The sequence below is a fragment of the Sturnira hondurensis genome, unplaced genomic scaffold (assembly GCF_014824575.4).
Source record: "Sturnira hondurensis isolate 20B ecotype Veracruz unplaced genomic scaffold, ASM1482457v3 Scaffold0012488, whole genome shotgun sequence".
Lineage (NCBI taxonomy): Eukaryota > Metazoa > Chordata > Mammalia > Chiroptera > Phyllostomidae > Sturnira > Sturnira hondurensis.
This window is the reverse complement of record NW_028085119.1, coordinates 3,623,895-3,649,436: the sequence shown is the minus strand read 5'-3', so window position 1 is coordinate 3,649,436 and position 25,542 is coordinate 3,623,895. Positions and strand designations below refer to the sequence as shown.

The 25,542-nt window shown below is 39.0% G+C and overlaps 1 protein-coding gene across 1 annotated transcript in view; it reads right to left on the bottom strand.

The window, feature by feature from the left end:
* MRC1 (mannose receptor C-type 1) overlaps positions 1-25,542 on the bottom strand; it is an 81,681-nt gene that overhangs the window by 45,479 nt on the left and 10,660 nt on the right. Inside the window, exons 2-9 of the mRNA XM_037060785.1 lie at positions 24,057-24,458; positions 20,756-20,929; positions 16,842-17,006; positions 12,069-12,182; positions 9,238-9,384; positions 5,003-5,185; positions 1,754-1,911; positions 698-808 (exon numbers count right to left, since the gene is read on the bottom strand). Coding sequence (XP_036916680.1) covers positions 698-808; positions 1,754-1,911; positions 5,003-5,185; positions 9,238-9,384; positions 12,069-12,182; positions 16,842-17,006; positions 20,756-20,929; positions 24,057-24,458 — 1,454 coding nt within the window. The remainder of the gene's footprint in view (positions 1-697; positions 809-1,753; positions 1,912-5,002; positions 5,186-9,237; positions 9,385-12,068; positions 12,183-16,841; positions 17,007-20,755; positions 20,930-24,056; positions 24,459-25,542) is intronic.

Genomic DNA, 25,542 nt, shown 5'->3' with positions numbered 1-25,542 from the left:
CTCAGCAATTAAACAGGAAAATGATAACCATACACACAGGATTTTATAGTATCTTTTCACTTTTAGAAATTGTTTTGCAGAGATCAAATACGTTACCCTCAAAGAAACATAAGACCCACAGGGAAGTATTACTAACTGCTGTGCAGGTGAGGTGGATGCACAGTAGGAGTGCACGGCCTCTTTCAGTTTACAGGAGTCACTGCCGGCTACGACCAGCTCGAGTTCAGATCCCCCGCCTCTCATTGCAGGGATCCACTGGGAGGAATCCCCACCAGAAGGAGGCTCATCAGAAACATTATAAATGGAAAAATGACTAAGGATTGTTTTCTGTCTGTGACATAGATGATCTATTGGAAACGTCCTTGACAACCCACAGGGTCACAGACTACCAATACCTCGATGACCCCTTGTCCCATGACCTGCCTTCACTACCCTCTCTGGGCTCCACTCACTGTGTCATTTTATTCCCTGTTTTCTTTCCTCCAATTCCTACAACATTCTGAAAGGAGCTACTGACCACAAACAACCCGCAATAATTGCCAAGAACACCCGAAGAGGCTCTGGGGTGAACAAGGACACAAAACTCTGAAAATTTTGGCTATCTGTGACGGTAATAAAGTACTTTCTCAGACAAAAATAAAACGAAGGGTACCACGTGATATTGCTGATGTGAAATGACTGTGTGCATTGTACTCACTTTCTGGCAGCCTGCATCTACTTCCACTATTCCCGGTCCTTGGGCTTGGGACTTCATCTTACAGATGTAGCCAAGGGGCCGCTCACAGGTCTCATCTGCCCAGTACCCGTCCTGTGGAAAGCAAAGGGGAAAAACTTAATGCTTACCAGTTGTCAGACTTTGATGCTATTTTCTCATAATTGTGCCTCATAAAAGAAAAACGATTTGAGGTTGTTAAGGGAAAATGATATGCATGAAAAGGAAAGGTAAATTGATGTTTTACCAGTAAACAGCAAAGTGGACTCAGACTACAGAGATGTGAAGTGAGAGTGGAGCCTCTGTGCTTTTCCCTCTTAGCTGTCTGACCCACTGTCTAGCAGGATGTCAACTCATTTTCACTGGGGGCCACATCAGACTCACATTTGCCTACAAAGGGCTGAATGTAAGTTTAGGACTGTGTAAATGTAACTGCTCCTTAACTAGGGGCAAGGAGCTCGGTGCTGCCTCCAGGTAGAAACAAGGTGCTGGGCAGGATAAGACAAGGTGGAGGGCTGCATTCGGCCCTCAGGCCTTGTGTTTGCCACCTGTGGTTTAGAGGGATCTTTTCATACTTGACACCATGTAACCAAAAACAAACAAACAAAAAAAACCCACCAAAAACACTACACACAAATGTAGCTCTCCAAGAACAGATTCCAGGCTTTGGGACCCAGAGTAGATCTAACTAGATCTACTCAGAGCAACGAGCTGAGTAGAACCAATGCTCAGAATTGATTCATCAAGCAGTGTATATATACGGCACCATTTAGGACCCACATAGGAACAATATATGAGTATTAGGGGTTGGTTAATTTCAACCATGACCTAAAAGTTTCTCTTGGTTTCTTTTCTGGGCCTCCTGAAGATTTGAATTTGCTAAACAATTGAGAGAGATTCAAGAAACTAAATCTGAATTTTGGTTCAAGCTTGATCTGTGTCGATTAACCTAGACTAGAAACAATCTAAACAACCATATGTAACAAGTAGGAAAAATTCCCTGCAGCTTGTGCTAGATGTCAGTCATTCGTGACCCCTCACCTTGCCTTTCATCACAACACAGTCGTCCTGCCTGTTGTTTTCATGGCTCGGTTCTCCACGGAGCCATTTGGTAAATGTTACTGGGGTCTCATCATTCCATTCAAAGTACATTTGAATCTTCTTGTCATTTAAGCCAATCCATAACTCATCGTTTGGCTCTACACAAGAAGAAAGACACAGGAGTAACTTACACAAAGTTTCCGGAAGTTTACACAAAGATCAGGAAGTTATCAAGAAAGAAAGGCCCTCTGCTCTCAACAATAGTTCTAGTCTATCGGCACTGCAACTATCATAAAGACCATCCTCTTGAGGGTTAACCTGGCCTACATGCTATAGACTGAGATGCCAGCTACACTTTATGTTGTCAATTTTACTTTAATTGTGCAGTGTACTCTTCCCACTGTGAATATGACTGCATTCTTTTGCTGTGCTACTGCAAATTATATCTCCTGAGAGCGCAAAAAAAACGAAATTGAGGTGAGTCTATCATTACCCTCTGCTTGTGGAGCTTTTGTTGTTGTCCTTGTTGTTATGGTAAATAACCTGACATAGCAGCTGCACTCACCACGTTGGAAGGACAGCACTTACTTATATACCAATCTGTTTGACTACTATTAAATGTTCTCTATGTTTCAAAATAATAAATGTAAAAAAACACTTTTATTTTACTGATTGTGTTGCTATCAATAACATTTCATTTTACTGATTGCATTGTCAACGAGTAAAAATGACCTAGCTACCCAGTGAAAAGATGCATAAACCGAGAGGCTGGGCTGTGACCCAACCTTTGGCACCTATGTATTAGTCCATAAATATAAATGAATCTGGAATTATTTTCACCATGAAACACCTGAAGAAACCAAATAGCAAATAAAGGTTAAAACAAAAACAATCAGGTCTAGATACAAAATGTGATTGTTTTGTTTTAAAATTCTATAACTTCCATTCTTGATTTTATCAGTAGTTATACTTCTGAAATTCGAAATATCCTAACTAAAATGGGACAATATTGAAGGCCTGGGATTTTATAACTAAAAACATACAACACCAAATTTTAAAAAATGAAAGAATACACAGTTCAATATGTATTTAATTGTGCTACTGTGAATTCCATCGTGAATGCTTGATTTATGTTCTTTAAAATAGAATTACCTGCCAAAGGATTTTAAAGATGATTTTGTAGAGTAGAAAATAAGAAAAATGCCACCCTGCGCAGGCATTTCCCTGACAGTTTAGCGTCTTCCTCCTCAAGCTGTCACTCAGCCTCGCTTTTGGAGAAGTCCCTGACTGGCCCAGCGCCAACCCCTGCAGATGTTTCCAGTGCCACAAAGCGTGACTGACAGTTGCCAGGATGATCCCTTTTCCTGTCACCGAATTTAGCAGATCATAATCTTTTTGTGCAGCCAATAGAGGCTTCAAGATGACCTCATGTCCCCATCCCTTACGGATTTAGTTTCAAGTCTAATGAAAATCTAACGCCCCAGTTCCACGCTTACAATAAAGTATTGAGAGTTTTCTATAAACCTTTTTCACATCAAACTGTTCTTCTCCTCTAGCTTTGGTAATTCCGAAACATAAGCTTGACCCTCTAAAAACATATAAGAAGTAAGTGTAAAGTTGTTAGGCTGATTTGTAGAAATCAGTTACAGAAGCTGTCTTAATTGATGGGGTCATAATTTATATGTGCAGTTCCCCGTTCATCCACTACTTTTCCATGGTTGACATCAAAGATATTTCGACTAGCTACAAAAGGTTTCCTAGGCTTTTAATTTAGAAACAGTTCTTTCAATTTTTTAACTATACTTTTATCCATATTACTTTCATTGTTTTAAAGAAATCTTTTTCAGTAGTAAAGGAGACCAGGTTTCCTTGGTGAAAATTCATAAATTCTCAAGTTGAATAAAAGCAAACTTTGTCATCTAACTTCCCCAAAAACTATAGCAGTAAACATATAACATTCTCCTAATTTTATATATCATAACATAAAATACAGCAAAATTTGCACATTACTTCTGTAGCATATTTATTTTACTGTTTGCAGAATAAAGAAGACATTTATCTTTCCTCCATATACCCCTGCGGCATTTTAACTAAACTGTTTTCCACAGATTCATTTGCAAATTTTATTTCCCATTATAAGTATCATAACTTTTATGTCATGATATTACTTGGATGCATCAGTTTTGATTACATCATTACCATCCAGGTAAATATAGAATAATAAAGAAATTACTCAGAGGCTGCACCGTCTACTCTCACCGCTGCTAAGCTCCACGAGGAAAGCGGAGAAGGAAGGATTCCGTCCGGCACAGGGGCCAGGAGTTAGCAGTGTTTGGGGATCTTTCAACTCCTTCTCTGACACCATCCCATTGTTCTCTTTGTCAATTGCTCTTCCTGTCCCCTCCCCCACCCACGCACACCTATCAGTTGTCCGTCAGTGACAGGAAGCAGCCCCCACCATCTCCACTGTCTATTTCCTCTTGTTTTGTTTGCTGGAGATGAGCAACTGCAGCTCTTCAAAAGTCTCATCAGTGGAAGCAGAAAATGATCATCATTTAATTGGCAAGTACCAAGGAGGGCTCATCATCAGCTTCTTCCTCACCCTCCTCTTCATATCAGCATTCCCAACTCATTCTACCCACATTTCTTTTACAAACTTCTTTCAATTTTCGAAAATGTTACATCATTTAAGTTACTATGTTTTTCACACACTTCTTAAATGACGTGTCTAAATGGACATATAAATTTCTTTAAAAGATTGGGCTGTCATCTAACTATATCAATAAAACATACCATTTCTTTCATCACTTAATCAGTCCAGAAGCATTAGTTGGCTTAATAAAGAATAAAAATCCCAAGTATGAAATGCTTCATACTTCTTGTGAAATAAAATATAGCTTTAAAAAAATACACACACACACAAATAAGCACAAAATAAAGTGAAATACTGATGACAAGTTTAAGGTAGCTGCTCTCAATAGACTACATATACAAAAATAACATTTTAAAAGCATCCAAGATGGATTACATATTGAAAGAAAAATAAATTAGCTTAGTGATAAAAATTCTTTAAAATACTATGCCATTTTTACATTTTAGGAATGGTACATATTCATTATTAAATTTATTAAACTGATCATTAAGTTATTAATTTGAATTTATTACATTTAATGTTGACGATTAAACTTTCTGGACGTGAGCAGCAGGTGGGGAAGACTCCAGTCAAGCACGTGATTGATGCGTTCTTACCGTAACCCAGCTGGGAGATAATGAAGTCAAACTCCTCAATGGTATGGATACTGGCCAGGTTACCCCCTTCCTTCCTGCACGCAATCATGGCATCTGTTTGGATTTTCTTCTCTCTGTGAATCTTGTAACAGTTACCTGTGTATGGCCACCACTGATGTGGGCAGTTAGTAGGCACATCACTTTCTAGAAAAAAGAAGAGTTTGGAAATCATTTAAAAGGGAGGTTTTTTGGTTTTTAATTCTAACCTCACTTTCTACCACTGTATATGAAAAGAGTTCATCATTATGGGCCACTAAAAGTAAGATTGTTTTTTACTTCTTGGCATTCACAAAAGACTACATTGTGTTTGCTTTTAGACTAGAAAGTATGTGAATGCATGTTTCATTTTAAAATATAGCTAAATGAGAAATCTCTTAAAAAAACTACTTATAACAGGCGACATGAAGCTACAGTAGACTGTCTGATTTTATTGGTGTCTTGTCATCAGCAAACATGTATTATGCAATGGCTGGAGGCACAAAAGGTTTGACATACCATACATTGCTTAAAAGATTTTAATTTGTCTCCCTTCTATGAATGTCAGGGAGCCAGTCATCTCTCAGACGAGGGGCAAGACTACTGGGCAGGCACGAGAAACAGGTGTTGCAACAGGGAATGGAATGGGTCAGGGCAGAGGGGCTCCCGAAACCTTAGCAGAAGGCAAGAGCCACCTGAGCCTCCAAACCAACCCACTACCAGTGACTTACTGCCCAAAGCTGACATGACACGTGAAGTCATGTTATCACAGGGATGAGGTTCAGAGGTCTTTCAGGCAAAACCTGAAATTGCCACAAGTCATACTGGGCAAGTCACAGCACACAAACCAAAGTACCCAGATATGCAAGTCATTTCTAGTAACAGTAATACAAACACTAATATTAAACTGTCTATTCTCACAGGGCTCTAAACTGGGAAACATTCGGGATAACATGACTGTACATTACTAACGCCACATATTGGCCACTTAATCAAATTAGGAATAGTGGCCAATATTCTAATTATTGCTACTAATAGTTATCATCAAATTTCATAATCTTCATTATACATTACAACATGTATAATGTTGGATATGAGCTGGGGAAGGTAATGACCTTGGAAGGCAGAGACTCACTGTATTCATCCCCATATGCCTAGAATTGGCATAGGGCCTAGCACATGGTATGAGTGTAGTGAATATTGGCTGAGAAAAGAACTGAAGTTATACAGCAATTTATAATTACCATTTTACTGATACTATTTCAAATAGCAATTCAGCATCATACTTTGCTTAAAGAGGGATTGTGTTACCAAATGAATGCCGGTTTATCTATTTAAATTTGATGTTAAGTGTTTGTAAGTGTGCTGCCTTAGTAAATGTTCTATATAGGGCACCACTGATGTGTGTTTAAGATATTAGTCTCATTTTCTCCTAAAAGTTCTGACGAACTGCAACACACTATTTAATTAAGCCCAGGATTCTGCTCACAGTAGTCATTCCAGTAAATAAGTAGTCCTAATGACCAAACACCGCACTACTGTAATAGAAAATCAGAATATTTTCATAATTCCCTCAATGCAATTTACGTGTGCACAGGTCCAATCGCTACCCAAAAAATGTTAGTTTAGCTCTGGAGCCCTCTGGTGGGATATTTTAGTTTTGTTTCCTAAGGAGCTGAAAACAATGTCAGCGGATGCTCAGGACTTCTAAACCTGAGCAGGTGGACCTTCAAAATACTTGAAACATGAAAGAAGCCATGAAGGAGAGTGCCAGGGAGCAACACCAAGGTTGGCCTGTCCCTCCAGAGCAGACCTGCCAATCGGTACGCCATGTGACCACATGCACAATTATAAATCCCTAGTTGCGGTGTTAAGCAAAAGTAAAAAGAAACAGATAAATTTTAATAATCTATTTTATGTCACCCAATGTATCTAAAATATCCATTTTAGCATGTGATTGATAAAAAATAAATAATGAGGTATTTTGCTTTTTTTTCTGCGTGCAAAGTCTCATGTGTATTTTACACTTTCATGGGACTAGCCACATTCACGTGCTCAGTGGCCATGCATTTAAGAGGCTATTAAACTGGACGGCACAGCTCCAGGGACCCAGGAGTTACGGCCAAAGAGGGAAACGCTGTAAAGACCAACAGGGTTCATGGTGGGACTCTTACCCAAGGGGTCACCAGTCACGTGTGCCAAGTAATTTGACCTCTGATATGCTTTTCCAAGATCTAATTTATTTGACTTTATAGATGAGATAGAATGATTAATCCAGGAAGTGTATAGAGAAGTTCAAAAACCAAAGGGAATGAAAGGTTAGCAGGTGACATAAGATGAGGAATAGCAGAGAAATAAGAATAATTCAATAAGTGCTTGGGAATATGAACAAATGTCCACAATGGGCATCAATATTCCCATTTCATAGATAAGGAACCTAAAAGTGAGAGACTAAGTAACAAGACCAAGTGACAGAATTCTGCTTCCTGTGCCAGGAAAACTATAAAACAACCGTTCTCCTCTTTCCCAAAGTGGCAATTCCAAGAATGATACTATTTTTCCCATGGAAACAATACAGGAGATAAAATACGAGAATGACTGAGGTCTCCCTGAGGCAGGCCACAAGCGTCATGGTGACCCTGTAAAGTGTGATCGAACCCAATAACCAGGACCCCCACCCGCATCCACTGGAGAGCTGGGCCATATCTCCATCCACTAGAGTTGCCAACACAGCTACTCCTTGATCCTGCAACTTCACTCCTAGGAGTTTTCACATGTATGAAATGACATGTGCATAAAGTTATTCACTATAGGACTGTTTGCAATAATAAAAATTGGAGGTAAACTAAAGGTCCATTAATAGGGGACTTTTCAAAAATGCATATATGGTCTCTCTCTGGGATGGCTATTTTACAGTCATAAAAATTTACACAGAAGTTATTTATGTGCTATACAGAATGATGTCCAAAATTATTGTTAAGTGAAAAAAGTCAAGAATATATATGTGGTATGCTTCTATTTGTATGAAGTGGATAAAATAATTATAAATATATTTATTTATATATTCACAGAATAAATAGGTAAGGATATACATCCAGAAACAGCTATTCAGGGAGGAGATCTGGGAGTGGGAAGATGTTGAAAGAAAATATTATTATTTATCATTTGTACTTTTGGGCTTTCTAGCTAAGTCAGTCATATTTTAAAATAAATAAAATTGCTTTAAAATTCAGGGAGAAAAGAAGTTAAGGATGACACATTGTCAGATTTCCTGATCACAATATATAGACATATACACACATATATATATGCACGTATATGCATAAATTTCTTTTTATGGTTTTTATTCATTTATTTTTACAGAGACAGATGGCAAGGAGAAAGAGGGAAAGAAACATCAATGTGCAAGACAAACATCAATGTATGGTTCCCTCTCATGAGCCCCCAACCAGGAACCTGGCCTGCAACCCAGGCATGTGTCCTGATTGGGAATCAAACCTGCAACCTTTAGGTTTGCAGGATGACACCCAGTGTACTGAGCTACACTAGTCAGGGCCATCAATTTCTTTAAAGTAGTGTATCTCTAAAAATATCTGGTAGTGAAAATAAATGTAGTTTGTTTGCTTTTTGCCAATTTGTAGAAAGAATGCAGTCTTACCTTAGTAGATTAATTCTTCTATAAAATTATAATAGAGAGCACAATTGAATTTTTTTCTTGGGTCTAGCCTACATATAAATTTCGGCTACTAATGTTGAGATGTTTTATTCCATTTCTGTGAAGACTTCAGTGTATGATGTTCATTTGAACAGCATAAGAGCCCAGACAGACCCTAAATAGTGAGGATGTAAAAACACTCTCTCTCAGGTATGTATTTCTTAGCTTGGATTCACATATGCAGGTATTACATAGCCTTTGAACATGTTTTTCTTCATCTAGAATGTGAGGATAATAGTACCTACTTCCTAGGGCTGCTGTGGGGATAAAATGATGTCACTGATGTCCTGTGAAAGGCTTTGCACATGTGTGGACACCACACCACACTCAAGAAATGGTAGTGACAAGGAGCAGTAATCAACAAAAAGAAATTTCATAGAAATATTATTAAGCTTACTCCATAAATTATGCACCGAGCCTATCATTTCATACAGTTATGATTGGACTATAACTTTATCTTTAAATTATCATATGTTATATACTTCAGACCAAATAGATCACTTACCTGAGGGAATAACGAAGTTATTCAAAGTTGTGTTGCCCTTTTTACAAATGTAGCCCAGTCTCTGAGCACATTTCAGATTTTCCCACTTAGCATTCTTCCCGGGATTTAGTGACACACAGCTCGTCCCAGGTTCTGCTGATGGGCTTCCTTTGGGGGGAGAGAAAAAAAGTAAGTGGAACTACTGTAGGTGTTACAAGCAGATAGCCCCCTCAGGCTCACATCTTGGTCCCTCGGGTTTAATGGGTCCCCATTCTGTCTTTTCCTACACATTCACAAATAAATATTTACTGACTACAGAGCAAAAGCCACGTTGGGTCACTGTTTTATGGTTGTTGGACCATTCCAATGCCCACAGTTTTGATTATACAGGTCTACTTCTTTGAAATAACTTTTTTCACAACATCAAATGATAAAACTAGATCTTAAAACCTGAACAATCACCACACTGGGTGGTTATGTATAAGAGAGAGGCACCTAACCAAACAGCACATGATGTCCAAAACCAGCCCTGTTAAACGTCATTGATACCTACCAAGAAAACTAAGTCAAGCTAACTGTGAAGACCAGACCAGGGGGGTTTTGGAGCTGGGAATACGTTCTCCAATTAGAAAGAGACAGAAAAGAAAGACAACAGCAGGAGAACAGAGAAGGGACACTGGAAGCAGCAACATGGGGAGGGAATACGGATCAAGTGCACCTGGAACTCCCACTCAAGGTTTCCAACTCAGCCTACAACAGATGTTTATAACAGCTAACCACTCACCCCATTTTTATGGGAAATATTAAAAAAAAACGATAAAGTCACCTTTGCTAACACATTAGATATATGCTAGTTCCATTTCACACCTGAAGACAGGGAGAATAAGCCACATTTTGTTAATGACTGCTTCGTGATTTTGGACATGTCTATAGCCTGGACCTGGACTTCACTCTCCTTTCCTGTAAGATGGGAGGCAGGTTACCTGCTCCAGAAAGCCTTTGTCAAATGTTTTTGAATGTCAAAAGTTGCTTGAATAGTACACAAAGAAAAAAAACTGTTAGTGTAAAGATGAACATATTTTTTAAATGTGTTGATATTGTGGCCAAACTCACGATGTAACTGAACTGACAGATAAGGTGTCTGTGTCAATACTAGAAAGAAACTTCCAAGAAACAATAATAAATTTTATCACTATTGGTTATTAGTATATTAACTAATTAATGATGTTATACATTTATTTATCAATACAATATGACTGCCAACTTTAACATATCAACTAGTTGTCTTTAACTGGTTACCAGAGTCATATGTATATTTGATTTACACTCCCACATCATTTGTGTCAAATATCCTCACTTCAAATGTGAATATATTTAAATAAATGTGTTACGTGGTAATAAGTACTCAATTGAATGCTTGATTGAACATTCATACAATGGCAAGTGCGAATATCCCTCAGGTTTCTAATTTTAGTTTGAAGAAACTCTCCTATTTCATGAGGTGACTCAAATTGTAGTTACTGCTCAGGAATTGGATTTATTGAGGAAGGTCATTTCTTTTTCTTTCTTATTACTATCCCAATTCCACATCTCACCTTCACTGACGTTAACTCCCAAATTTTCTCAATGAGCTCTTAGAATGCAAGAATATTACAATCATCACTCCCCAAAAGAGTAATAAATAAAGTGACCTGCCTTGTTTAATATTGTACAATAATTAAGCAACAAAAAGAACAAACTCATCCCCTCATAGATGATTATTGTTATCTAGTGATCTCACCGACCCCGGAGGGTATTCTCCAGTTTAATCTGACTTAGTGAGTAGGCAGATAACCAAATCCTCACCCATAAAAAAGGACATCTTACACTGTTTTGCAGCAATGTTTACTCCCCAGGTGCCAGAGAAAAACAGAGCTGACGCAGCGGTAAGACGCCAGTGGCCGCGCTGCAGCCACTGCACGCTGAAGGTGATGCTGCAGTGAAATCTCATCAGTGTAAACCGAAATACAGCCTCCAGGAATCCCCTCATATCTCAGCATCTACTCTGAATATTACTTTACTGAGGTTTTCCCTTTTGTAATAGCATATGTCACTAATATAAAAAATGGAGAGCTTGGTTATACAAACCGAATGCAAAAACCATTCCATGGCTTGAAAAAAAATTGAACTATAGGGAAAAACACCATGTCACTGTTTCCCATAGCAGACCTGGTACATGAGGATGTGACTTACAGGCTTTTCCTTTCCCATGGACATGGCAGACATCACTCATTTTCTTTGCACTCTTTCTTAATAAACCAAGACTGGTATGGGGGTTGGGGAGGAGGGGACAGAGCCTTACTCAGTTGAGTGCCTAAAGCAGTTACTAACACCAATTGGTAATGGTGAATAAGATGAACATTTTTGTCATCACTGGCCTTTTTGTTTTCTCTGAATAATTGCTGTATACGTGGAATAATTATTCAGTCTCCTGTTTTGTTCTGTTACCAGAATGTGTTGATGATGTAGAGATAATTCTGTCCTCCAGAAAACAACAAAGCTGTGGAGGGCTTGGTCATTCCCAATTGTTTTCTACCTCGCCAATCAAGGATATTCTAAAAATCTACACTGTAACAGGCCCGTATTGATTTGTGTGATAATCCTGCCTGACAAGCCCTCAGCCCAGGAAGCTGGTATAACCTTATGGCTTTAGTTTATCCAAACATGGTTGGCAGATTTCAAATCAAGCTGAGAAATGGACTGCATTGGAGTGTCCCGATGCTTCTCTTTGAGGTGCACAGGTAAGATGAGGAAGGTCCCCGTGGTATCGAGAAAAGTTCAGGGAACTCAGCCCCAGTCAAGCCCCGCCCTACCTGGGAGCCAGTTCAGGTATCGGAATGGACTGCCCTCGCTCCACTGCCACCCGCTGTTCACACTCAGACTGTTCAGTCCGATCCAGAGTCCTGAAGTCAAGGCACTGGTTAATCCTGCACGGTGAAAGCAAAAACAGAAACAAAAGTCACACTCAGAAGAGAAAGTGAGATTAAATGCAGAATTAAGTGCTCTTTAAGGGAAATAGCTATCCTCTCACATTCCTCGTCTGCATTAGGTACTCCTAAGCTTGTTTTGAAGAATTAAATTAATTGTTACAATAGGACCTGGCACGTAGTACGTGCACAACAAATGTAAGCTACTGCCACTATTATTATTATTATTATTATTATTATTATTATTATTCCATGTGAAAACCAGGTTGGCAAAGATTAAGATTTAGAAGCAAAATTCAGATTTTTTGTGTCAAATGTATTACTTAAAGCAGAGCACCAGCCACAATTTTTTCTCTGATGTGCTTTTATAATTTTATGAGATCAAGTTTTCTTACTATATTTTTCTATAACATCACTATAGAAGCATTGATTCCACATGCCTAACATTTTACTTCTTAATTTTTCAGCATGTATTATTGGAAATGGCTATATATCGACTTTTGAACTTCATTATAACAGAGGATGCATTAATGTCCAATATTACTCTGGTAATTTTTGTTCTCTGTTGAGGTGCAATTTGTTCTCCAGCCAGCACCAAAGGAAAGGGGGAAAACAATCAGAGCAACAAGCCAAATTTCACTTCCCATATCCTATTTCAGTTCTGCACATATGTAGTTACAAATCTGATTCAGGAATTGAGAATTAAGTACAGCGTGCCAGCAATTTTGAAGTTAGAAACAGAAGTAAGGATGAGAAATGGCAATGGGTGGTAGCGGAATGGGCTGCTTGGGCAGAAGCAGCCAGCCCTGCAGATGCTGTGAAAGCAGATGGCCAGTTCGGAGTGAATTCCCTGGAGCAAGGAGCTGTGGATTGTCTTCGTCAAGGATTCCACTGAGTGCTTTGGGAACCCCCAGGTCCTTGCTTACTTGTTTGTGAGACCCAGGCAAAGTGAGTGAGAAGACAGCACCAATTCCGAATTTTCTGAACACGCATTAGGCAAGTTTCTAATTTCTTACTCCTAGTCTGTTATCTCATCTACAAAGTGAGGTCAATAATATTTATTTAGGAGATGGGTGTGAGCCAAGGTCTCACACACGGCAGCTGTTCAATAAATGACAGGTAATTTGATCTCAGAGTCATAAACCAGGCTTACACATTTTTAAAAAATAATGTTTACTCCACAATTCTCATATAAAATGTTTACCTTAAAAGTATGAGTAACTACTAGTGCATGTTTTTTTTCACTTTAATGTCATGTTTCCCAACATGGAGTAGACCATAATCCCCATTCACACCATGATTTTCTAGATTTTTCCCTGATATATCCCAAGAAATCCCAAATATCATGAATGCCTTCCCTCCAAGAAAGCAAAATTCTGTTTTACTTTTTAAATTCCGCATCAGACCTTCTCCCCCCTAATACGTGACATTGTTGACTTGCAGAAAAGCGGAAATATTAAAAATATGCTGACTAAAATTCTGGAGGCTTGGATAAGATTTAAATAAGAATCTGAGGTGAACTCAGCCAGAGTCTCTCGGGGATTGTTTGCCCTCCCAAGGGACACAATAGCCCTCGGTGATTAGGGAAGCACTTCCTGCCGCTGGAGCCTGATAGGGAGCTGGGAGCCAGGAAACGAGGCTGGAGTTGGGCAGAGCCTCGCGCTGCCCCAGTCACTGCTTCCCTCTGGCAACTGGGGAAGAGTTAAAAAGTAACCTGAGTTCTGTCCTGGGGCTTCCGGAAAGCCAGAAAACAAGTAAAACCCGGAGTCAAGATAACAGGACTCTAAAACAAATTCCCTTTTAAAAAAAAGCCATTTGAAACCCTTTTACTTCTGATAGATTCTTCTCTCACGCAAGTGTGCACAGTGATCCCAGGGGTGTCTGCCATCATCTTTCCCCTTCCTCACTCATCTACATGAGTTTAGTTTGTCTCCTTCTCTGTTTTCTTCTCCTCCTTATTTTTATACGTGGTTATAGATATTAACCACTCTGATTCTTTGTCTCAATATTAGAAAGGCCCCCAAAACCCACCCAAAAGAGAATTATTGAGCAGACTGAGGCATAATCTCATCTCCGAGTTTATGAATACACACAATGAGGTCAGGTTGCTTTTTTATGCTCAATCTCCTCAATAACCACCACACGAAGGTGGTGAGTTGCTGCCTACACTGAAAGGAGACAACAAGTAAACGTTAAGCTTGGTGCTCAACTATTGCAAGAACTATTTCATTACCGTGGAGCAGATCACAATTCAGCCCTCAAAAATGGACTAGGAAAAGAAAAATACTTCTTACCCAGTTATGTATTTCACAAGGTTGTGCTAAATAAATGTATGTCACATTTTTCTCTACCAAAAACACAATGCAATAAACAACTCCAAGTTCAACTGAAAACTAGTAACTCATGGGAGAAATGTGTGCCAGTAGATGTAAGTATCATCTGAAGAGAGGTGGACAAAGTGAAATCCTAGAAAAAGAAGTAAGGCTGGGGACATGCTTGGATTGGTTGACACACACTCTACTCTTTAACAAATGGAGTCACTGAGGCATATTCTCAGGTGATCCCGACCGAGGCCCCCCCACTTCACAGTGCTGGAGGGCACCCGGTTCCGATCCATGCTCTTCATGCTTGCACTCTGCTGCAGGTGTTTGGTCAGGTGGAATTCGTAGGCACTGCCGATAAAGCAGGTGCCAAGGTAGTGTTTTACCAAGTTCAGTCCCCCAACCACTTGCCCTCGAATCACCTGGGAGGTGGATCATATGCAAATTCCTGGGCCACACATCACACCTAATGGTCTAGAATCTCTAGGATTTTCGCCCAGGCATCTTCACTCTAACTCTAAGTTCTCTGGTGATTAAAAAGTTACTTCGCATTTGAGAACTGCCTCTCTTTCTGTCCTCCTGCCATAAGCTGACCACTTATCCAAACACGAGCCTGGACTGCTAAATAATTCTTTTGATTATACGGCATCATCATTTGTCAGCAAGATTCACTGAGACTCTCCCCTGTGGAAGATTCTGTGCGACTGACTCTCTTTGGGGGCAGGGACAAAAATATCCACAAGGAATTCCTCATTTTTATCCATTTGCCTTCATAATCCGTTCACCACACGGCCTTGAGTTTGTGTTCTTCATGGCACTTACTATAATTTGTTTTTATTTGTCAGTTTGTTTTCTTGTTTGTATGTGTTTCCCCCCGTGGACTTCAAGCTCTGTCTGGCTTTGGTCACTACTGTGTCACTAGAACCTAGCAAAATGCCTTACACAGAGATGCCAGCCATCTTGTTGAATGAATGAATAAAGGAATGAATGAAAATAACAAATGAATACATTTATATCCTTGTAGGGGAAATGGAACGTATATGTAAACAATTGTCACTAAAGCAGTAAACAAATAAAGGAAACACAGATGGAAATGAAGGACAACTGCATTTCAGTGTTATAAAACTTGTGAAATTCTAGTTACAAAAAGGGGCTTGGGAAAAGATGTGGAGGCAAGAAAATGTGACACAAGTGAGGAACTCAAAACTTTTATTTGTGGACAGATGACAGTTATTGAATGTCAAGTAAAGGTGTTTTGTGAATTATTTGATAGGACAGGAGAAGCCACTAAGGGTTTTCAAACATGGTAGTCACAGTGCAAGAGCTATATTAATCTAGTAGCAGTGTCAGGGTGAAACGGAGGGCAGGAGGGTGCTCTGGGGCAAGGAATTGGGGATGCTTTTGCTCCCACACTCATTTTCTGGTCCTAATCTCTCTGTTCCCCAAGCGTGGACTGTAGAAGCTAAAACAAATACTCTCATTTCAAGCAAACATTAGCTCTTTTAATCTTCACAGTCCTCTAAGCACAGCAGCTTTAGAAACAAACACCATGCTGGAGAAAGAGTGTCAATGAGACCTGCAAACCTTTAGAGAGTGTACCAGTTCTGGAGACAGGAAACAAAAAGAACTGCGTTTCAGAGCAGCTCTTTTAAAAAAAAATCCTTACCCGAGGACATTTATTCCATTGTTTTTAGAAACAAAGGAAGGGAGAGAGAGAAACATCGAGGGGAGAGAGAGAAACATCGAGGTGAGAGAGGAACATCAATTGCTTGTATCTCATATGCACCTGGACTGGGAATGATACACGTGGGGACCATGCATCAAACTCGCCCTCACCGGGAATCCTTTCAGTCTCCAGACAACGCTCTAACCGAGTGAGCCACACCGGCCAGGGCCAGAGAAGCTCTTGACTTGTCCCTGCTTGTGGTGGCCGCATCTTATTTTATCTCCATGATCCCTGTGATGCGGAGGGAAGATCTTTGGCTTCAGGCTAGACCTTCAATATTTGACCAGCATAGCACACCTGTTTTATGTCTAAGAATTTCATCGCTAATTAATTGTGGCATCTTCTACTCTGAGCCCAGATTAACACCACGAATCTTTATCGGCACAGGTCCTAGAGACTGTTAGAACTGCTAGAACAAAGTTGGCTCTTGAGACCAAAACTATTTGCCATCCCAGTGCCTTTCCAAGATGGGAATTTGTTATAGCATCTGCTTGAGGGACTGACTCCTACCGTGATGTCTACAGTCAACTGTGCTGTCCCCTTTCAAGCTAAGCTGTGCAGAAAGAAAATAATCATGACCTTACTTACAACTCTTTTGTCTCATGTCATTACCTGTCAGGTACGTTTGCTCATGTATCTCTGTGATGCTCAGGAGTTCAGCACTCTGTTGCTGGCAGCTCTTTCTTGCCTGGTGCCAAGTTAAAGCAGATTTGGAGTTTATCTGGTAGGAAATGCCAGTCAGGGGATCTTTTTTCCATAAGCTTTCACTGCCCTCAACTGTAAAAGAAGTCAAATGGAATTGGCTGTTATGTTTAGAAAAGACTTTCAGTGAACAATGTTCTTTAAACAATCCTAGAAGCATTATTGCCTCAGCCCTTAGATTTCTTTTCCTTTTTTCTCCTTTTACTTATTTTTTAAAGTGCCTATGAGATTTGCTTCACTCCTGAAATGAAAAGGGGAAGCCTTCAGAGGCTCACCCACATCCAGTCCCTTCCACATGCCCAAAGAAAGAAAGGGGGCATGACTTCCTATGTTTCCATTGGCACATTTGGGATCAAGTGAGTTGGGAAATGAGGCAATTACAAGAACGAAGAAGAGAGATACCTATCCAATTTTCTTAACTGAGAAAGAAGTAAAGGGAGAAGACAGAATAAGTGTATGTTTTCTCATAGCAAGTCACTGTTTGGCCTGCAAATTCTATTTGGTTGTTTTAGACCACAACCACAGGCGCTAGAGGAAAGGTCATAGACTCCACAGATTGACTGATCTGGACTTGCACTTGGCCCTGTCACTCACCAGTGGTTTATGCCAAGTTAATTTGTTAGCTTTTGGAGTCTCGCTTTCTCATCTCTAGAATATACTCAGTGTAGGTATCTCCTGGCATAGTAGATGCTGATTGTTTGTTTTCCTTCCTTCAGAACAGAAATTAATTTTAGCTTATTTTTCTTGTTATTTTATGATTCCCAATATATCCTATAGGCTTGATTCTACTCTATGAAAGGCCAATAATATAGGTAGATAAATTTTATTTATAGCACTTTACTTATGTTTGGAGAATCAATCAACAAATAAAATATTATTGTGAGCTTCATGTCATGAGAATTTCTCTTTTGTCTTTTTAATAATATAAAATTCTACTTATAACTCATGTGAATAATAATCTTTTCATTTATTTACAAGGAAGAGAGAAAGGATTATATAATTGCTTAAGTTTTCTTGGAAGTATTCCATTTGCTAAGAAATTAGGCCGTTTTCTAAAAACACATAGGCTATGCTGCTGTGACTTTTTAAATCTGACAAGGAAGTGACCTTTATCATCCGTACACCACACACTATGATACGAAACTTGCGGTCCCATGGCACATTAAAGAGGAAGAAAAGTATATCAAATTTCATTCAGGCAACAGTACAGAAATTTCTAAATTTCTAAGATGTTTTAAGTATAAAATCAATACATATGCTCACATTAAAAAATAAATTTGAATTAGTAATATCAATTACTGAGACTTTGTTAGTTTAAATGACCAAATGGATTCTTCTCCACAGGAGATCATTCAGATGAGACTCTTTGAGGTTTGCTTGAAGATAGAAGGTTTAAAAAATATTTTTAGAAACATAGGGTTTTTGCACATAATATGGTAAAAAAAAGTATGAGATATAAAGAAGGGGGACTATTTTTTTTATCTAGGAACAGAAGAAAGGAATATAAATGACCAAAAAAGGACATGCAATGTGGCTCTTCTCTTCGTTTAAAGAAAGTGTATACTGCATTTAAAATCAAGGTGTTAAAACCTATTTTTCATTGAATGTATAGGTTTCCCGACTATGTAGCTCCTCAGCTTGTTCAAACTCTCCCAGTAAGACAACACAACTAATCTTGAAAGCTAAATTGCAAGTTATGAAGAATTGAGAGAAAGGAGCCTTTTTCTTTTTTTATTCTCATCATACTTGAATATAAATGTCTAAACACAAAGAAAACATTACAATAAGCAATGCAAAGGACATATATCAGGTGTCACAAGGTCAGTAGCTGGTACCTCATCCTGCTATAGTGAATGTTTGTTTAAGGCTAATATAAAATAAAAATGTTCTTTTGAAAGGAACACAAAGCAAGGAAAATGAAATAGATTGGAAAATTGCAAAGCCCTTTAAAAAAGGCCTGGTAGGTATTATAGAATGTTCTTTAGATGTTAATACAACTTGAAATCAAACAAATTTTTTAAATTTTCTACATTATTTTCTCTTTACATTTAATAGGAAAAATACGTAATTTGATTTGGAAGACATAAATTACAAGTAACAGGACTTAGAGATTATTCTATAACATACTCAGGATATGCCTCCAACACATACCCATCCTAAGTGGTGAGGTTATTTTTTGTGATTAGTGACCAGCTATTTGTCCTCCATTTAATTATTAACTCATACCTGCAGCTCACAACCCCTTTGTCAATACCACTTAGGTGCAGGGCGCAGTGAAATCCATACCCCTAAGAAACTCAATAATAACAGACTAATAAAATACAATTCCTACTCAGTAAATGAGAAAGACAGTCCCCAATCACTGAAAAACAAGTATTGCTTTATCCTAAGGGAAAAAAATTGCTCGGTTTTGCCTTTCAATACAGAGATCAGATATCTACACACTTTTCACGGCAATCCAATCTTTAAAGGCTGCTAACGAGAGGAGACTATATCTACCTCACCCAAGAATGAGAGAGCGGCATCACTATGAATGAGGACCCTGTGGGTTTTGTTTGGTCTTCACCCAGAATAGAGACTAACACAGAAGATAATTACGATGCATGGAGCTGACAAATGAAATTCTAAGATGTTTATGGACTATAAATCAAAACAGATACATGAGCATGATTCTTGAAATTCTGGCTTTCACTTGACAAACTAAAATAGCTTTATAAATTGGGCTGTTTTACATAATGTGATTGTGGGTAGATGTATCATCCCAAAAGTTGCGTTCCAAATAATGCTGTTTTTAAGGTCAGATGGCCCCCCCCACCATCTGGTGTGCTTCCTCTGTACCCGCCCCTTTACAGGACAGCGATGGGGAGAATTCTGGGTAATAGCAGAAACCTGGAGCTGCTCTGATCCATAAAGTCTGAAGCAGCACGAGGTCAGGAGATAAGATGCTTATGGGGGAAGAACTGGAAAGGGGTACCTGGCAGCAGGAAGAGGATGTGGGGTGACAGGAAAGTAGAACAATGAACTCTTGCGTTTCCTCCTTCAGCCCCATCAGCGCCTCCCAACACAACGCTCTCCTCAGCCGCATCCCAACCATATTGAGAATACCAAGAATTCTTATGCTCTGGCCCCTTCCCATCAATGTAATGCAGTATCACTTATTTTGCATTTCTGCAATACTACTTAAATTTTCATTTTAAAAAACAACACTTCGAGCATAGAACTAACCCACTTCCATTTAACTCTTTGCTGTGTTAAATTAAATATTCTTCTTAATTAAGTTTAAGAAGAGTATCATTACTCTCATTTTCACAGTGAGGTGCCCTTTTCATTATATTCATACAAAATTCAGGAGCTCTTCATGTCCCTCTGTCTCTTTCCATGAATCCACATGCTTGTGACATTGTTTAAGTTATTTTCTTAATCTATAGTTTAATAAGGGTTAATCATTGGAAGGCTGGGGAATGGCATGCTTACCTCTAGTATTAAGCATACACTGAGTTATATACAGTATAATTTGCTTGCCCTGAATTCCTAGAAAATAACTGACAGAAAAGTGGAAGTTGAAGAAAAGTAGTTGGTGAAAATGAAGGACTATTTGATGCAGCCCAGTGACAAGAGAATATTCATGTTCTAATCTGCTAGGATGAGTGACTTTCTCCATTATAAAATAGGGACAATGAATCTATAATGGTTTGTGGTGGGCCATGATGCAACAATAAATGTGAAATAACTTTGGGAAAAAATGTCCTAGATACATGCAAGATGTTATCACCGCATTGCCATACGAAATGCAGCAAACTTTTCTCGGTGGTAAAGGCACTTACATTTCAGTGGGCAGTAGCCATACAGCTTATCCGTGTCATAATCTGCAGTGGTTCCACACCAGAGCCAGCCGTCCGATGACCCAACACTTGTGCAATCCGCATACCACTTGCTCTCAAACTTGAATGGAAATACACAGCTCGCTCCATTGGCATTGCCCAGTAGTGTGTACATGGCTAAAAGAAACAGATCGACCTGCATTTAGAATGAAAGCGGTGCTTCTGCACACTGACTCTTCAGTAAGAACCGCACCCAAAAACTGGTCTGACTCATCTGCTCACGCTTGACGTCCCCCTGCAGGGGATTCCTTTTCATTTCTCCTCTCTCTCTACCCCAGTCTTTGCTAGGTATGTGCAATAGTCTGTACTTAGAAATTACCACCACTTAATTTTTGCTGTCTTTTGGAAGAGATTTCCTCTTTCTTCCTGCAAGGCAAATGTAGTTAGCTCAATGGACGCCAGCTTTTACTTCTGCATTCCCTCCAAAAGAGAGATGGGGCTGTCCTTCTTCATGGTTACCAGTATAGAATTATGAACTCTCTAGATTGAACATTATCTTATGTAACCCCAAAACACAATAAATACCTGCCCTACAGTCACTTTCTGCTAAGCCAGCCTCCACCTGAGTCCCTAGACAATGGCTGTGGGGAAGGGCAGGAACTTGAGCATGACTCTAATGCACATCATGGAGGGAAATCACTCAGAACCATGACAGGTCATTAACAATCAATATTGTGCCCCTTAAAAACTGAATTCAACCAGATCAAAATAAGAAGCTGTGGGTTCATCTAGAAAGGGAAATTGAAAAACATAAAATCACCGTTCATTATGGTTTGGCTTAAGCCAAAAGGACTGGAGAAGCTCCAATCTTCATGGACAACCAAACTACTCACCTCATTCTCCAGATGTTTAAAATTTCTGTCTTTGTAGGGTCATTCCCTTTGGCAGACAATGACACTTTATAAGAGTTAGCCTCTTTCTACCAGTTGGCATTTGGTGGAATTGGTCTTGGGTAAGCATACTTTTTTCTTAATTAAGTTTTGCGGATCCTATAACTTTAGAAAGGTCTTAAAATTCATTTACATAATATGAAGTAGCAAAACCCAGAGCATAGCACCTAACACGTGTTAAGAGTAAAACAAATGTGAGGGGGTTTTTTTACTTCCTTTCCTTTCCCTTTATTCATAGTACTTCTATGGTACTTCTTAAAAATAAGCTTATCTTAAAATACCTCAAAGTTATTTTTTTGTCAATTAGCTGGTTTGATTCTAGCCCTTTTCCCATTAAGGTACAGGACTAGTTTTTCCAAATCACATATTGTATAAGAAATAAGCTGGTTTCAAAAATAATTATGCCACTCTTATGCACTGGGGTAACTGTTCCTTCATATGACAAAAACCTGAGGAAGACAACCTCAGGGTTAGTTGTCCTGTTCACTAAATTAGGCAAGGCGTTTTCAGTGCTGGGTTTATAGATGTCAGTCAGAGACGACCTTTTCAGGACTAACTGGACTTAGTTCACAAAGCACTGACTTGGCCCAGAGGACCAAGCTGCACTCCAGCCCCACCACTGACAAGTCCTGGAACTGCAGTCAGTTCACCCTTCTGTGGCCCAGACCTCTAGACAACCCTGAGATCCTTCTAAGCCTACAACTCTGACTCTGTTACCCCAAAATAATCACTGGTCTCAGCCAGTTTTCTTTAGAGACTCAACATGTACTCACTCTGTGCTGTTTCTCAGTGTTTGTACATATTCCAATGAATGGATTCCAAGATCACCCTGAAGGGCTAGACATTCTACCAGGAAAATCTTAAGTACAGGGAGAGAGTTGGAGAGCATGCAAAGTGTGGTCAATGGATCATCTACATCTAACCACCCCAGGTCCTTCCTCCAATGTGCTAATTTAGAATCTGGGTGGGAAGGGGACATTGGAATCTGCATTTTATCAAGTTCTCCAGATGATTCTGAAGCATATTGAACTTTGAGAACCACTATTCTAAACCCTATGCATATTTTTATCAAAGCAAACAGAATAGAAAGGGGAGAGGGCTACAGAACTTCACTGCTGTATTTTAAAATAAAATAAGAAGTCCGATGTCTTAGCACCAATCTAACTTGTTGACTCCCCCGATTAGGACTACTGTCCCGTCTGTGGAATCCAACTCTGTCAAGTCTAGTTCATCTTTATCCTACTCAGTCATTTTCCATTGAGTTTCTCCTGAAAGACTGTACTACATAGGTCATCTCTCTCGTGTAACTTCTAAACCTACGTTGTGTTCAATAAGTGCCTTAGGACAACTTCTTTCTGAACCCTCCTTCTCATTCTTCACTGTCTACCGTCCCCCCTCTTTATATAAAGAAAAACAGAAAGCAGATGAATTAGCCCCTTACTAAGATCTGAACTCCTTGGCTCTGCTTGTGACGACAGCTAGATTCACCTTCGCAGGTAACCTCTTGTCCCAAATGACAAGCACGTCCTCTGATCTTGAGTCATTCTAGATAAGGCTTCGCAGTAACCAAGTGTCCAAACCTGGAATGTGGTTTAACTCCATGTGACTCATGAAGCTTTTCTAAAGGGCTTCAAAGTTCCTTCTTATTTTTGTTCAGTCTTTTTTTTTTTTTCTAAGCAGCCACCAGAGAATGAAATTTGGCCAAGAGAAGAGAATAAATACTCTGATTTTTATTTAACCTTCAAAAGCTTAAGGAACCAACTATATGCAAAATTATTTCCTGCCCCACTGGTGCTACCACTTTGTAAAACAGCTAACTAAATATGACAAATTAGTTCCTCAACTTTCCAACTACACATTAGGTAACTAATCAGGGACATTCTGGAACCCAAATTATCAAGGAATGTCCAGGTTCCATTTGAAGCAGTCTGACTTGGTAAAGAACATTGTTCCACGGGTCAATTCTCCGGGATAAGTAAAACCAAAGGAAAAGAAACATTGTTAAATTCATGTATTGCTCAAATGTATAATGTTGAGTGGGAGGCTTTGAGTCAAAGACTACAGTGAAAATTAATTTCTAAAAATTGTAACCCACAGTTTAAAAAATCTTAGCTGAAGTTTTAAAAAAGTCTTCCTACTAATTACAAATAGATAAAGTATCACTGAGGGCATTTTTTACCAAATTTACTCACTGTCATGGTCCCATAGGATACACAGTAGTTCAAAACACAAAAGTAATCAATTAGCATCTCTAGTAGGGGCTAAACAAGAATATGCTTATTTTCTGGAATTAGTTTCCAACTAAGAAAATGAAAAAGAAATGACATAAAATTTTAAAAAATCATGTTTATTACCTTCATAACCTCTGGAACATAAATCATCAGTGGTCCCATAGATCCTCCATCTGCTCCACAAACCCGATCCTTTGTAAAGCATAATATTCTTTTCTTGTCTGTTGCCATAGTTAAAAAATAAATCTTCTCCTTCGATCCCCAAAAGTGTGTCATTTTTGCATTCCCATTTCTGCAATTCACTCTTCGAGTCGCAGTCATACAGAGTGACAGCAACCCAGTCTGTTTTTGACGGCACCCCCAAGCATAATTTAAAGGCCATACTCATGATCTGGGACTCGGACACCCATCGGAATCTCTGTGCTTCAGCGTCCGGGTTGCAAACTGCTGTCTGGACTGCACTGGAGCTTACTGCTTCCACGCAGCGCTTGTGATCTTCATTATATATTAAAAAGTGCCTAGTGTCTGTCAACAAAAAACGAAGAAGAAGAAATCAAGAAAGGATGTTTAAGCAGATACATGTGACAAGGACAATATTTTGGGTCAAAAGTTCCCAACATTTCCATTTCCCTGAAGACTTTTGGCAGGAAGACGGATGAGATTGGCTCTGCGTGAGTCGGTGCAGCAGCGAGAGCCTACGCAGCTGCCTGCGGGGAATCCCTGAGGCAGGAAAGGCAGGCAGGGCTGAGTGGGGCACAGAGCCGCTGGCAACCATTGGCTGTAAGGAACATTAGGAAGAGGCCTGTCTCCAGCGCACACTTAAGTAAACACTTAAGTAATGAAGTAAACATGAACCATAGCTAACAGGAAAAGAAATAATACCCATTAGAGAAAAGAAAATCTGGATATGAACACAGGAAGTGATAAAATTAAATACATGTATATTCTGGAATAGAATTTTCAAGCCCAACTAGCCTCTTTGAGATGGATGAAACTTATACATAATTATTCTCATTATAATATTAGGGATGTCTTTCATAACTTAAAAAAATAAGTTTACTTTAGGAAATTTTATTTTCACTTTATGTCCAGCAAATTTGTGAACTATGCTTTTTGGGTATTCGGAGTCTGGACAATAGAGAAGTTTTTTGCTTTATGGCCCAGGGTAACTTAGAGACCTACCATGGACAGAAAAGTAAGTATCTGTATATGATTTTAATTTCGATTCACTGACATACTTAATCTCACCTTTGTATATAGCAAAGAGATACAATGATGTATTTAAAAATATAAAAATTTATGAAGTTTGAAGTACAGGAGGTTAAATAAATGTTTTTTTATATCATCTAAGGTAATATTTATATGGCTAATTTCCCAAGTAATTGTTTCTTTGTTCTTGTGATTTAGGGAATGTGATTTAAGTAAATGTGAATAGATGGTTTATGCTTGTAACATATAGCTGCTGGCTGGCAAAACTCAACTTCCTCTTGCCAAAAAAGAAAAAAATGAAAGAAAAAGAATTTGGTAAGCACATTTCTTTCCTTAAATCAGAATTGAATTGATGTTAAGGTTCTGCTTTTTTGTTGTTCATTTTTTTCAAGAATAAACA